Source organism: Chaetura pelagica, unplaced genomic scaffold, assembly GCF_000747805.2.
Source record: "Chaetura pelagica isolate M959 unplaced genomic scaffold, ChaPel_1.0 scaffold3, whole genome shotgun sequence".
Classification (NCBI taxonomy): Eukaryota; Metazoa; Chordata; class Aves; order Apodiformes; family Apodidae; genus Chaetura; species Chaetura pelagica.
Genome location: NW_009952974.1, coordinates 8,459,332 through 8,472,967, shown reverse-complemented (window position 1 = coordinate 8,472,967; position 13,636 = coordinate 8,459,332). Strand labels below are relative to the sequence as shown.

Here is a 13,636-nt window from a genome sequence, read left to right as displayed (position 1 = left end):
ACTTCTTTAATGTTTGCTTGTCAGTATGGGTCTCCTGAAATAATTTACTTGAGTTAGGTGATTTAAAAAAAAAATAAATTGGAACAAGTGTTTTCAAGTTCATCTTGAATGAAGACTATTAATAATTCTCACACAGAAAAAGTAGCAAAATACAGTACAAACCTATTAACAGGAAAGTTTTACATTTGAAAGAAACTTTGCTTGTGAAATTTATTATATGAATACTGATAAATGGCCAATATCGGCAAAGAACATAAAGGTTTTTTGCATTGGCTACCTCAAACTTTTACACAGATACTAGACAATGTAGACACTTAGTAGACAAGGTGAAATGAGACAAATATTGCACTATATTACCTGTGCTAGTTTGAGATGAAAGACAAAAGTTACAAGGTCAAATCACTTCTATTGTTGGCTGTGGCACTCCTTTCATTCATTTGTAAAAAAAATTAATTGAAGAACAAATCATAGACAAGTCTCCCGGTCAACACGTTTCCCTGAGTCAGCTTTCTTCTCTTTTCTGATTTCAGCACTAGAAAAAGGAAAAATAACAAGTTACAGCAGTGCTATTATATACCTATATATATTAATGATCTACATGAAAACCAACACTGCACTGAGATTTTCATTACTTTTTCATGCTGCATACAACAAACTGCAAAGCAAGTGAATGTTTCCGTGCTGAACAGTCCAGGTGACAGCAGCCAGCAGTAAAGTGAGGAGGTAGGTAGAGAACTTAAGATGTACAGACAAACAAGTCAGGCAGCATGCAAGCCAAGATAGGCACTCCTTTTTTGGGGGAAATCAACTGCTAATTGATTAAATAATGCTAACAGTGCAGTACCAGCATTTTCTTAAATGGCACAAACAAGGTCACAGTAAGTGTTTCTTGTCTTTAAAATGTATTCTTTGCTCGGTGCACATTTAGAATTAAATTTTCTGAACTAAAGCAATGGCAAACCAATTTTCAACTGTAATATTTGGCTTTCAGTCTTGATTTGGGAGAGCAGAAGAAGGCTGGGGAATATTCCCCATTTGGAGCTTAATACATGTATACATCCTCAAGCATGCATTATAAGGCGATAACTTTAAAAAAAAAAAAAAAAGCCTGAAAGATCACACAAAATCCATATCATTAAGGACTTTGAAGTAGAGTTCAAATTTGGATTTTTTTTTTTCCAGTTAGAACACTGTTGATTTGCCTAAAGAAAGCAACACATGTGCAAAGCAGAGGGGTTGTGTTGCCTTTTTTTTTGTAAAGGGGGTCCTCATTTACAACAGTATAAATAAAAAGTCATGTTCTTGCAATGAGATTCAGTCACACTATGAAAATGCCAAGAGGCTTCCACAACACAGGCAAATCAAGCCTTCAACAAAGAGTTGCAGGGTATCTAAAAAAAAAAAATGAAGTCAAAAGATGGTTCTGCAAACAAACCAGTATCAAGCACATAACCTACCAGGTTTCATGGGAATAATTCCTTAACTGGAATGAATGAGAAATAGGCTGAGTTACACAAGGCTTAAAGAAAGCAAGATCAATTCTCAAATTTTTAAGGTGATTCATGCACAATTTTACAATCATCTGACAGATTTTTCTTCACATCAAATTTGCTTTAAGGATACAATTCAGTTCAGCCAAAGCTTACTTTGATGCCTATGGCAGCTTCCAGAGGTGTTAATGGAAATAGCTAAAGAACACCAACTTCTGCCACTTCAACTGCCAAATCTGTCACCTTCTGCAGAACAGTGATAGAATTGGGTATGTTACACTTTCTGCACACAAAGGGTATGCAAACAAATTCCTGGGGGGTGAATTTAAAGTGCAGCAGTAGAGCAGGCAGAGAGATACCTGTGCTTAGTAAAAGCAAACACTGAGGATGTGTTGTGTGCCTTACAGTCTATAATATTTCTATGTTTTAGGTGCCTCTGTGATACCAGGAAAGTCTTCCTTCTATTTAGGATTCACATCTTAGAGGATCTCCTGCAGATGTGGGCTTTAATGCCTTGAGAAATCTGGGGGAGAAGGGTGGGGAAAAAAAAGGGCAGCTCCAGTCTTTACCAGTAAAATATGTAACTGGTGGATCTGTAAGGGACTTGGAGCTCTTTTCCTCCCTACGAAGGGAGTCATCTCACAAGCCTGAGAAGGAAGGTTTGAGATGGGGGATTTCTGAATCTTCACGTAGAGAAAGGAACTCACACCATCTTCAAAGTGAGAGATGCCTCCTAAGACTAACTAGGACTACCTTCTATATATGGTCAGATCATCTGCATATTGCTATATTAATATTATAAGTAAAGACAGAGGACAATTAATTACACAGAACAAGAAGGACTATGTCTTAGGTAAGTACCTTGGTAAAATTAACTTAAAACTAACATTATTTCTTTTCCCCTCTACAGTAAAATACCCTTCCCTGAAGGGAATCATGTAATCTAATAGATGGATAATTTGCAAAAGTTATTCTTACAACTGCTACCATTCCAAGCTTTCTGTTTTCTCAGTACTCACCAAGGACTGAAGTAGCCTCTTGTAATGATACATACATTTAGGAATAGAATGTTTCTTTAGCTCTGTCTCTAATAGGATTTAAGACTAATGTTATCTATGGTTTTGCTTATCAGAAAGTGAGCCTTCTAGGTTTAAAGTTCTTTGAATCTACTTCTCTCTGGGAATCTGAGTCAAGCTAGAGCACATGAAAAAGCAGGATTTCAGATTCTTTAAGAGATTTGTTTCTTTACATAGCACTCATACTTACTTAAAAACCATAAAACCTGTGATCTCCTGGTTCCTTTTCACCTGAGTCTTTTTTTTTCATGAGCAAAGATATAAAAACAGGTTGAAAATGAGCTTGTTAGAAAATTAGCTTCTATTTACTGCAGTGGAATGGCCAAAGTTGTCTGAGCCACAGCCTAATGTGGGTGCTCTTTGCTCAAAGGAGCTTTGAAAATTCCACATAAAAACAGTACATGTTTAAAGACATAACCATACCATCAAGGAAAGCAATATCCACCAGAAGAGTTACAACTACTGCATGCCCCCTGGCTGTGAATGTACCACTAAATTTCTTCTCTTTTCTCCAGGCTTTCACAGCCTGGAGAGCAGAGGCACAAAAGATGAGAAAGCCCTGGTGCACATCCATGGCCTATGCACACACATACTTCACTGTGACAGGATTCTTTTCAGCCCACATGCACGGTGGAAGGCAGATCAAAACTACACTGATAATTTGACTGTCAGTGAAACAGCATTTAAATGTTCACATAATGGGCCGCTCCCTGCATGTCCAAAATTAAGATTCTCTGGCCATAAACTGTTCATCTCATTTATGCTCTTCAGAGAAGGAACCAACACTGAAAGGCAGCATGTAATTTTGGGGTGACAAAATTTAAAACAATAATTATTTCACTACAAGATTTTTTTCTTTTACTGTATTTTCACCATAAAACAATGACCAGCTGTTTCAAACACAAAGCTTGTTTTGAAAACTACATTTAGAAATGGGCAGGAGATAGTCTTATATTTTAAAAAAGTTAAAAAATTAGTAAGTTCTAGGAACAAATCCAATATAACATTTAAATATACTGGATCTAGAGTTTCTATTTTAGTACACAAAAAAATTCAAGTTTTACAACTAAGGACTTTAAGGAAGACATTTTACATTCCTACTTAAATGTTCTGTTCCTACTTCAAATTTCATTCTGTCTCCCCATAAATTACACAAAGTCAAGTAATTTGGGTTCCTAAGTGACACCAATCCCAATTGGAAGATACAATCAAGGAAGAGGTTGGGGGACAGGGGCTTACCTTTGGGGAATCGGCTTCTAGAGTGATTAGGAAGGGGAGCTTATGACAAAAATGTGACATAAAACAATTAAGTAGAAAATAGTTAAATTTAAAATTAGTGGAAACAGGAAATCTGTCTTACAATTATACTGTGCTTGTATTTAATATTATCTTACTCCAACAATCACTCTGTAGCGCAGATAAAACATCATTGCTTCATTTTACATTTGTCTGGACTAAAATGTGGAAGTATTTAACTGTTTTGATCACAAGTGAAGTAGGCAGAAAAAGGAAAAGAAGTGATGCAATCTTAAATTTATGTTCACTCCAATTAGTAGATTGCATTCAGATTACTGGGCTCTTCAAACAGGTATTTTCAGCTCAGTGATGACCACATCTTTTTCAAGAGGGAAGAACAAAAGCAAGCAGAACAAACACAACAACTGTTGCACAATATCCAGGTGTGGGTTAGTGGTTCATTACACAAGCATCAGGCATGCTCAACTTCATTTTCCAGTGTAGCATAACTAAGTAGCATGCAAATATTTGTTGGTTTTGGTTTTTTTTTAAATAAATGCACATAGTGAATTTGTGTTTTGAACTCAGAATATTATGTCTGGACATAAATAAAAGGAAACCTCAAGAAATAAAAACTGGAAGATGCTAGAAGTCTTCCTAATCCCTAGCAAAATATATAATACCAACATATAAAAGTATAATGCAGTAGAAAAACAAACCACCTTTTAGAAGGAAAGCTTGACTCCTTATCTTTTGCATTCTCAGAGGATATCAACAGTGTCTTCCACACAGCAGTTTTTGCCATTTCATCAGAAATGTTTATCACAGATGGGTCATCTCTAGGCAAGAATAAAAGTAAATACACAATAAACCAGTGAGCCATCAGTCTTTGTTACTTATTAACTCTATAATAGTCCTTGAAAACTGATAATGATTACAATAAGTGTAACATAAGTTAAAAAAATGTTAAACTTCAAAAATCATGAACAATGGCTTAAATACACTCTTAAAATATCTTAGCACTTGTTATAGCATTTTCCTCCTCCAACAGCAATTAATCAGTGTAACATCAATGAAATACGCTGTTTCACTTCTAACAGAGAAAAATTAGGAACTGTGAAATTAAATATTGCCCAGGATCTTGCAGTGTGCCAGTAGCAGAGCTGGATTAAACCAGAATCTTAAGAGTTCCTAACAGTTCTCAAAGTACTTATGCTCTGAAACTCCACCACCTTCTAAAATAGTTTTAAAAACAATCAAAACCCTTGACAAAGTCAAGGATTTTAAGAGATCTAATAAAAATGCCCGAACAAGATAATCAGTAACTTTAAGTAGCACTTTGTAGCCATTACGCCCTTAGCTTTACCTGCGCTGCTCCAAATACATATTTAAACACTTAAGAATAATAAAGTAATAAATGTTCTAAGGGCCTGCCTGTATATTATTCCTGACTTTGTGGTTTACTTATGCCTTGACATTCAGAAAGCCCTCAGTAAACTTGTTTTCACAGTGTTTTGAGGACCACTTTATCAGCCAATGTTTCAAATAATCTTTTTAGCTGTAGGACTCTTACCCTTACAGTATAGAAAGTCAGTTATTATCCAGGCAACTCTACCTAAGTAAACACTATTGAGCAATACTGACCACACCTCAGGATAAATCAAACTAAGTACCACTAATATAAAACAGAACAAAAAGGTACGGCCAAAAGAAGAAAACAACAGACCATTAGAAGAGTAATGAGTCAAAATTAAGAAATAGACTGGGGGTTTTCAGAGACACAGACAGTTCTTTGCCTTAGAACACATTAGGGTTAGTTAAAATATAAAAGAAGGACACTGTGAGATAGTCTTCCTGTGACCTCAACATTACTGCAGAGGTGACTATCAGCAGGTATTTTTTTCTGAAATACCTTTCTGAAAACTGAGAGTATTTATGGACCTTTATATAGTTTTTCATGCTTAAGTTGTGTCAATCCATTATTCCCTCTCTGCCCTAGACAGCTGTTGATTCAATTATCTCACATAAATAGGATCTCAACTAGAATGCTTTAAAATATAATACTGTAAGGGCCTAGTCTTTCTGGGCTATGTTCAATACCTTTCCCAGCTCCTTGCTAGCATCAGGGTGGATAGTTTGACCTGCTCTACATCTTCCTTTTGCACTGGCCATGTTGGACGCCAAGGTTCATTATGAGCAGCCTGATCCTGCAGTCCTGCCCAAGGGAGAACTAGTGTCTTTCTTCTAGGGACTGTGAGACTATGTGGAAAGACTAGAAAAGGGCTGAGCTGGTTAAATGCTGCAGTATATAGTTCAGTTCACCTATCTGTACTCTACTAACAGACAAACATCCTCCTGATATTCAATAAGCATTAGGAATAAATATTGTGGCATGTTTCTTTTATTTGTTTGATTGCAACTCACCTAAAAGAGGAAAGGTATATTTTACCTGTAATGTCCTTCTAGTGGTAACTGAACAGTCCCTTCCTCTTCCATTGCTAACATACTTTGCTCTTCCTAGAAGGAAGGAATTCAGACATGAGACAGGATATGATATTGCATAAAGTGAACTTTATGTATTTTAATCCTCTTTCCCTTTTCTTCATTTAAAATTCTTAAAGTAAGATACTTTTAAACTTTTAAAATAAATATTTGTAATTTAAAATTCTCTAATTTGAAAGATGTATGTTAGTTTTCAATGCCAAATTGAGGTACTTTTATAACAATAGAAAAAATAGTAACATTGAATATGCAGTTGTATTGGGAATTTAACAGATCGTGCCAAACAGGATATATACACTGCAATGTTAACATGCAAAAATTAGGGAGGTCAAATTTAAGTTTTCATACACTGTTTTAATACTGATAAAGGTTTACTGCAGTGAAAGGTAGTGAAATAGAACACCAAAATTAGTTTTAACAGGGAAAAAATGTCTATGAGTAACAGGAAGCAAAGAGAACTAAGAGACATATCTGCCAAAAATTGTTATGTGAATTAATTACAGATTTAGAAAATCTCTCTTAGGGGGGAGGACAAAACAACACCCCTCAAGCACCACATCCTGCCTGCAAGAACAAAGGAAAACAAGTCTCTGTCTTTCAGACATTCACTTAAATCTCCACAGGAGATTCTCAGCTTACCCTGGTGCCTGTTGAAAGTGTGAGTTGGCTCTCCCAAAAAGAGAGCTTACCATTTTCTGGCAGATCACCCAAAACCCCAAATATATCCCACACACTGACACGTTGGTGGTATGAGCTGGAAAAGCCAGTACAATTTTCCAAAATAGTAGAATTTAAGTCCTCTCTGCACAGAAATTAGTTTCTTCTGTGTTTTACTATTACAACTATTTTAAAAGTCACAACATTTTTCTTCTCCAAATGGGACAAGTCACTTTGTTCATTCCTGTATCAGAAAGACTTAATTAACATCAAAGTGGCTTCCAAAGGAGGTCTGTGATGACAAGGCATGTATAATATCCACTATAGATGTGCAAAACCTTGGAAAAACATGGCCTAAAAATATAAAAACAACTTAAGTGATGAAACTAGGATCCAATCAAATAAGTTCAGATCTTGTCAACTGTATTTCTGCATATTCTTGTGGGTAGAATACTTCTATTTTTAAAAACCATGTGATAGCAACTCTCCGATTAATTCCTTAGGCTACATGTCAGAAGTTTCGTTACTAGTTAATTTTGTCATTTCCAGGCTTCACAGCTTCCTAAGTTTTTGACAGTTGAACAGTTTTAATAATAGTTCCAAATATTTAGAAATGCCAAAATATGTAAAAATAACTTCTCAAAATAGACAGTGAATGAAATAAAGTAACACCAGTAGATTCTCCCCATTTTGTTTTCTGATGCCACCCTATTAAGCACAGGAAGGAAAGTGACAAATAACATAAGGATAACAAGGAATTCTTTCCAAGCATCAGACCCACAAGAAGACAGCTACCTTGGTTACTTCTGATTAGTCTAAATTGTGACAACGACAGATACTATGACAAAACAACTCTCTGGTCTGCTTTGATTCAAGGGGGAAAACACTGACTCACATATTTTAATTTCAGCCTAGTAGTTTTACAGGCACATACACTAAATAGTAAGTAATTATCATGGTGTTTATCACCTAGGTAAAACCTTTTCCCCAAGACATACTCTAGGCAAGTATGCTGCATATGGCAAAGAAAGCAAACTCATAGTTCTCTAGGTTACAGATGAGGCGGTGAGTTATCAGAGGTCACAGAAAAATCTTAAAGGCAGAGAAATCTAGTTTTCATAGTTACATGTTCAAATTATTAGTTCATGTCCTATTTCTGCAAATAGACTTACCAATGGGAATCCTTACACACACCATTTCACTGGTCTCAGATCACAGCTCAGTGCATCCCTAAGGATAAATTGCTAATGTATCCATTCACGTTGTCTATTTTTCACAGTACCCTTATACCACCAAGAGGTTATGTCTCATGGGCTCTGGGCTTCTGAAGAGGTCTTCAGAGCATCTTACAGGTCATATGCACAACTGTCCTCAGAGCACTCTTGCCCAGAAGTGACCACAGCCTGCCAGGACCACGTGGCATCTACACCTTCACCTCCCAGCACTGCCACAGCCTCACATCATGCTGCTATTCAGAAGTGCTGATGCAGGACAACCACCTCCCATGTAAAATACCCTGGCAATACATATGCTACCTACTGTGCTTGCAGTTAAGTGTTTCTCCATTGAGGCTTGTCCCTCACTTATCTGGGCCCAGTACTGAGGTACCCTAACAGTTGACATTCATCAGGTGGCTGATACCAGGGTCAAATGAGAAAGATCTCTGTCCTTTACATATAAAGTTACTTTATATTCCCACAGTTTTATATGATATGCAAACAATTAATGAAGCAGCAGCTAGATGAAAATACTATCAAACAGATGCAAAACTGATTAGAAAGCTACCATCAGAAAGATCAGTCAATATATAGGAACATTCTGAGTGACAATGTATAAGAATCTGTCTTAAGTTTATAACAGAGTACCTGAAATGCCTATTTTTTGAAAGGAGATGAGAAGTCCAGATCTGAAACAGTCAACTGGGGGGTAGCGCCACAGGGTGTAAGGAAAAGTCTGAGGATCTGGCTAATGGGTGAGCAGTGGCACTGGCCTTTCCATTAGAAAGTGGAAGTTTTTTCTGCAGTAGCAGAAGGAAAATTCTCACCCAGAGTGTAAGAGGGACACTGCAGAGGGTTATGACACTGCTGAGCAGAGAGGGCATGGAGTGATGGATGTGACCTGTGTATGGATGTAGCTGGGACATGCCATGCCCCTTAAATCCTGCTGTTCTCTCCTCAGCATCTCCAGCAGGGACAAGATCTGTCAAATGCAGTATCCAAGTATCCCAGGCATCTGAGGTGTTCCCTACAGACACAGGTTCATCCCTTCACATCATCTGAGTGAGTCTCAGGACCAGTCCCCCGGGGCACTGTAGGTACTATGTTATATAACAGTATGGCAGCACCAGAATCTACATGTAAGAAAAAAACCCATCTAAGTCTACTAAATTTGTAACCTTAAAAGGACTTTACAAAAACTCAACAACATTACACTTTGGATAACAAGACTGCCTGTTCATGGAATAGGCATAATTTATAAGATTTTCTCTAAATGTCTGAAGAAGAAATTTATAAAGTCCGAAAGCACCTGAAACCATGACCGACCTCTTTCTCAGCATCTTCCAGTTTCTTTTTCTTGCTCTCAGGCATCAAATCATCTAACCAACTGAGCTCCCGCTTTGTAAAAAAGAAATCCATGAGTTTTCGGACAAAGACCAGAGCCAGGACCTGTAATTATATTAATTCAGAGAATCAGGAAATCAAGCAAGAAAAACTGACAAACATGCTTTTAGAGGAACACTTTCCAGAGTGCCCACACTTGACAGCTGGAATTTCATCCTTTAATTTGGACAGGCCAAATGGCTCATCTTCCTTTGCTCAGATAAGTATGGATGGAAGCATTTATCACAAGGTCAGCAGATATGGTATCTTTTCAGTTAGTGAAATAATCAGAGAGAGATCAATTAAACTGCAGAGCAGATTTTTCTTTTATTTCCGGCAAGACATAGAACTATTAATAAAGTTCCTCAGGGCAATGAACAAGCTTCCTTAATGAGTGAATGTTCTTTCCATAAAATGATTAAGCACTACTCCTTAAATAAAAACACAAAATATATATTTTTAAAGATAATTTTCCCTAAAAAAATATACAGTTGGGCTATCCACACATCAACAGAGTGCAACCTAGATTCAAACTACATAGAATTTTTCCTTACCTCATATAGTGTGAATCAACCTTGAATACTGAACCAAATCAATATCCTAATTACCTGCCCACAATTAATTTTTATCTTCAATAATAATGATCCACAAGGAAAAAAAACCAACAGATTTTCAGAGGAAATAAAAAAAAAAATTTCATACCATCATAGGAAAGACAATGGCAGCTCTTGAAACCTTTATAATCCACAGAAGTACAAGACAACTCAGCTGAATTACAGTGAAGAGATGGACCTTTCGGAGAGGAACATGCCTCAGATAAATAAAATCTGGCTGGTGCTTTGCAGGCATCCAGAATAACTTTATCCTGTCAAAAAGCTGAAAGAGAAATTTTTAAAAGTTTGTATCAAAATAAGCTGTAGGACCCTCTGTGCTGACATTCACACTCTACCTAAGAGACCCTGAATATCCTAGGAATCTGGCTTGTTATTCTGAAGGCAAAAACTGAGCAGAAGCTCAGGAGCACAGAAAAAGACTACCTCAGTTACAATTATGAGCCATGAATCTATACTAGTCCAACAGTGGTAAAGGAAGAAACTTCACTTAAGTCTAATTATTTGGCAAGTCATGCTAGAGTTCCTTTCAATTTTAATACACATTTGTGTATCTAGGTAATTCTGTTGCAGATGTGCTGAGATACTGGAGTCTGCTGAATTACATTCTGTAAAGTCATACTCCAGGAAACATCCTGCTCATAACCGCTTAAGTTACACATAAAGAAAATAATTTCTTTAAAATTATACTGCTAAGATTTCATATCAAGAACCCATGAAGTAAGGCAAAGCCAGACTTCCAAGTAGAGATGAGAATCAAAATGAATGGAAGCTGGTTGATCCTGTTGGGCCCACAGGCTATGACTCTGCCTTTCTAATACATTCATCACTTTTCTTTTCAACAACTGAGCTCTGCTTCCTTTAGCACACAAAAAGCTGATCATGGAGGACTTTGTGTCGGCTGCTATGGCACAGTGATGATGGGGATGCACTTCTTCTCTCTACATGGATGAGCCATTCACAGTCTCTAGGAATGTCCAGTTAAGGAATTTTTACTGAGCATGTCCAAATGGATCTTCTAAAGGCTTATAATTTGGCCAGATTTGAGCCAATTTCTTTTTCACAAAAACAGCAAAAAGCACATCCTCCCACAAAAGCCATCTTATCAAATCTCAATTCCTTGTCCCAGCTTGGGGGACGGAGAAACAGAGGGGGATGCTATCACTTTTCCAATTAAAGATATTCAGATTTTAGCATGCCTTAAAAACACTCATCAGTAGTTGTACTTTCTCGTACCCTTGTTCTGAGACCAGAAATTGAGTTACATATGTCTTGCAACTGTTCCACTTCCCTGCTGGGGCATTTATTTGCACAGAAGTATCTTCAAAATCTCACCTGTGTTAGTTTTAGGGCAAGTCAGCAAAAAGCCTCATACAGGCAAAGTTCAAGCACAAAGGCTCTAACTTGGAAGCTGAAAAGGCAGCAGGCAAACAAGTGGACAGGGGAGGGAGGGGAGAGGGGAGAGCTCCTGATAGTTGTTACTCTGTTTTTAGACTCAGCCAAAATTCCCTTGATAACAAGGAAGAACAGAAAAATCAGCATGTAAAAAAATTTTAAAATTGGAGCACATTAACTAAAGGCAATAGAGAGAATCCACTTTCCTTTTTAAGTGAGTCACTTTTGAGAATTTAAGGTTGGCATCATTCCTTTAAGATTATACACAAAAGATAATACTTCAGTAATAACAGCTACACATTTTATAAAAACAATCACCAGTAACACACTCTTTATAAATCCATTTACCTGAATTCCCTTTAGAGATGAAGCGCCCATGTAAAGAAATACTCCATAAAGTACTGGCATAGGAATAAACTGCACAAACAAACAGAGAAAGGGAAGAGCATATTAAATACCATTTAACAATTTCAAATGCTTCTATAAAGACGTTGTAAAAAAGTTGAAATTCAAAGTGCCATATGCCTGCGTTAATCAGACAAGTTGTAAATTCTGAGTCACTCAATTACAAATTAGTGGTATTTCTCAGAATATAAAGCAATAGAAGAGTCTGTCTCTCTAGTTTTATTTTCCTTTCATTGTCAATTATTACAATATACATTATTCACTATTCATAAAATCAACAGAACTACATGAAAAATGAAAGTGTTTGATCCTTAAATTATTTACTTAAAAGACTGCTCATGAGAGCACCAAACAGTAAAGCTATAATGCTTACAAAACTGTTCAAGACACACACAAAATGTTCAAGACGCACACAAAATACTTTACCCTGCTAAAAGAAATGTTCTGGGCTGCAAACATTTAAAAATGTGTGAATTATTTCTATGGAATGATTTTTAAGAGACTATTTTAAAATGCTTATGCTCTCAGTACACAGAGATGTAAAGGAGCACACCCGTAGATAAGTATCTGTTTTAAATACTAAATACACGAAACATGTTTTGTGTGTTTTCAAAGTGATGGCTTTGTGATATACTTAATAAAATACTTCTGGGAAGTAGAAGTTCTATGGGCTTATTGCCTTCACTGTTACCACCTGCAGGTCTAAATTCTGGCCTTACTGAAGCCAGTGGCAAAACTCACTACTTTCACAGAGGCCAGGCAATTTTTAAAACCAGTAAGCATTATGTATATAGATGGCATTAGATATGCATATAGACACCCAATTCAGGACACTGGTGAGCTGTGCTGAGCATGCAGGCAGCATGAGAGAATTTTCATGTTCATTTCCAAGAAATTAACCACAAAACTTTTCTTGCAACTGTGAAAATATTTTCAAATTATCCAGACATCACAAACTGTACTTAAATTTTCTAAATCAATTTACTTTACAATAATTTGCCATGGGCCCAAAGTATAGACAAAGGGTGAAACTTCATATACTACAGGTCAATGGCAGAATACCCTTTTACACTTCTGTCAGGCCAGATTTTCATTACAAGGTTTTTGTTTTAAAAATGTTAGCTGTCCCTAACATTTTTATTATGCAAACTAGAAATCCACTTCAGAGTATCGTGTAACATTATGCTCGTTAGCAACGTGCCTAGAAAAAGCACTCATTAAATAAAACAGTAACAACAGCAAAGTGTTCAGTGCAGTGCAGTGTTTTCTAGCTTTTCCTTACTTCCCCAACTTACCTTCAGGATGCTTGTCAAGAAGACAGATGAGCCCATAAGGATAAAAATCATGAGCCCCGTGACTCTTTGCTCCCGGATTCCAAGAAATTTTGGCTGCTCCCCTGGAGCAGAGCACTCTGATTCCAGTTTTAAGCTGTTCACATGGGAAATAGAGAGGACAGTTGCTGCAACAAACCACGGCAATCCCATAATAGAGCACACTCCAAGCATGACTGCCACCATGAGTAGGTCAAGATGGTATCCACATCCTTTCTGTTAAAAAAAAGCAAGGAGAGCAAAAAGATACAAAATTATATCTGAATTAAGGAAAACACTCCTGGCTGGCATTCCAAAGAAACAGAGATAATTAAAATATTTGTGACTTGTAGG

The 13,636-nt window shown here is 36.8% G+C and overlaps 1 protein-coding gene across 2 annotated transcripts in view; it reads right to left on the bottom strand.

The window, feature by feature from the left end:
- Positions 1 to 465: 465 nt before the first annotated feature.
- Positions 466 to 13,636, bottom strand: part of SLC4A10 (solute carrier family 4, sodium bicarbonate transporter, member 10) — a 117,238-nt gene continuing 104,067 nt past the window's right edge. For both annotated transcript variants that reach the window (XM_009996091.1, XM_009996092.1), the window contains exons 20-26: positions 13,268 to 13,519; positions 11,916 to 11,984; positions 10,264 to 10,437; positions 9,505 to 9,627; positions 6,252 to 6,319; positions 4,525 to 4,641; positions 466 to 532 (exon numbers count right to left, since the gene is read on the bottom strand). In XM_009996091.1, coding sequence (XP_009994393.1) covers positions 466 to 532; positions 4,525 to 4,641; positions 6,252 to 6,319; positions 9,505 to 9,627; positions 10,264 to 10,437; positions 11,916 to 11,984; positions 13,268 to 13,519 — 870 coding nt within the window. The remainder of the gene's footprint in view (positions 533 to 4,524; positions 4,642 to 6,251; positions 6,320 to 9,504; positions 9,628 to 10,263; positions 10,438 to 11,915; positions 11,985 to 13,267; positions 13,520 to 13,636) is intronic.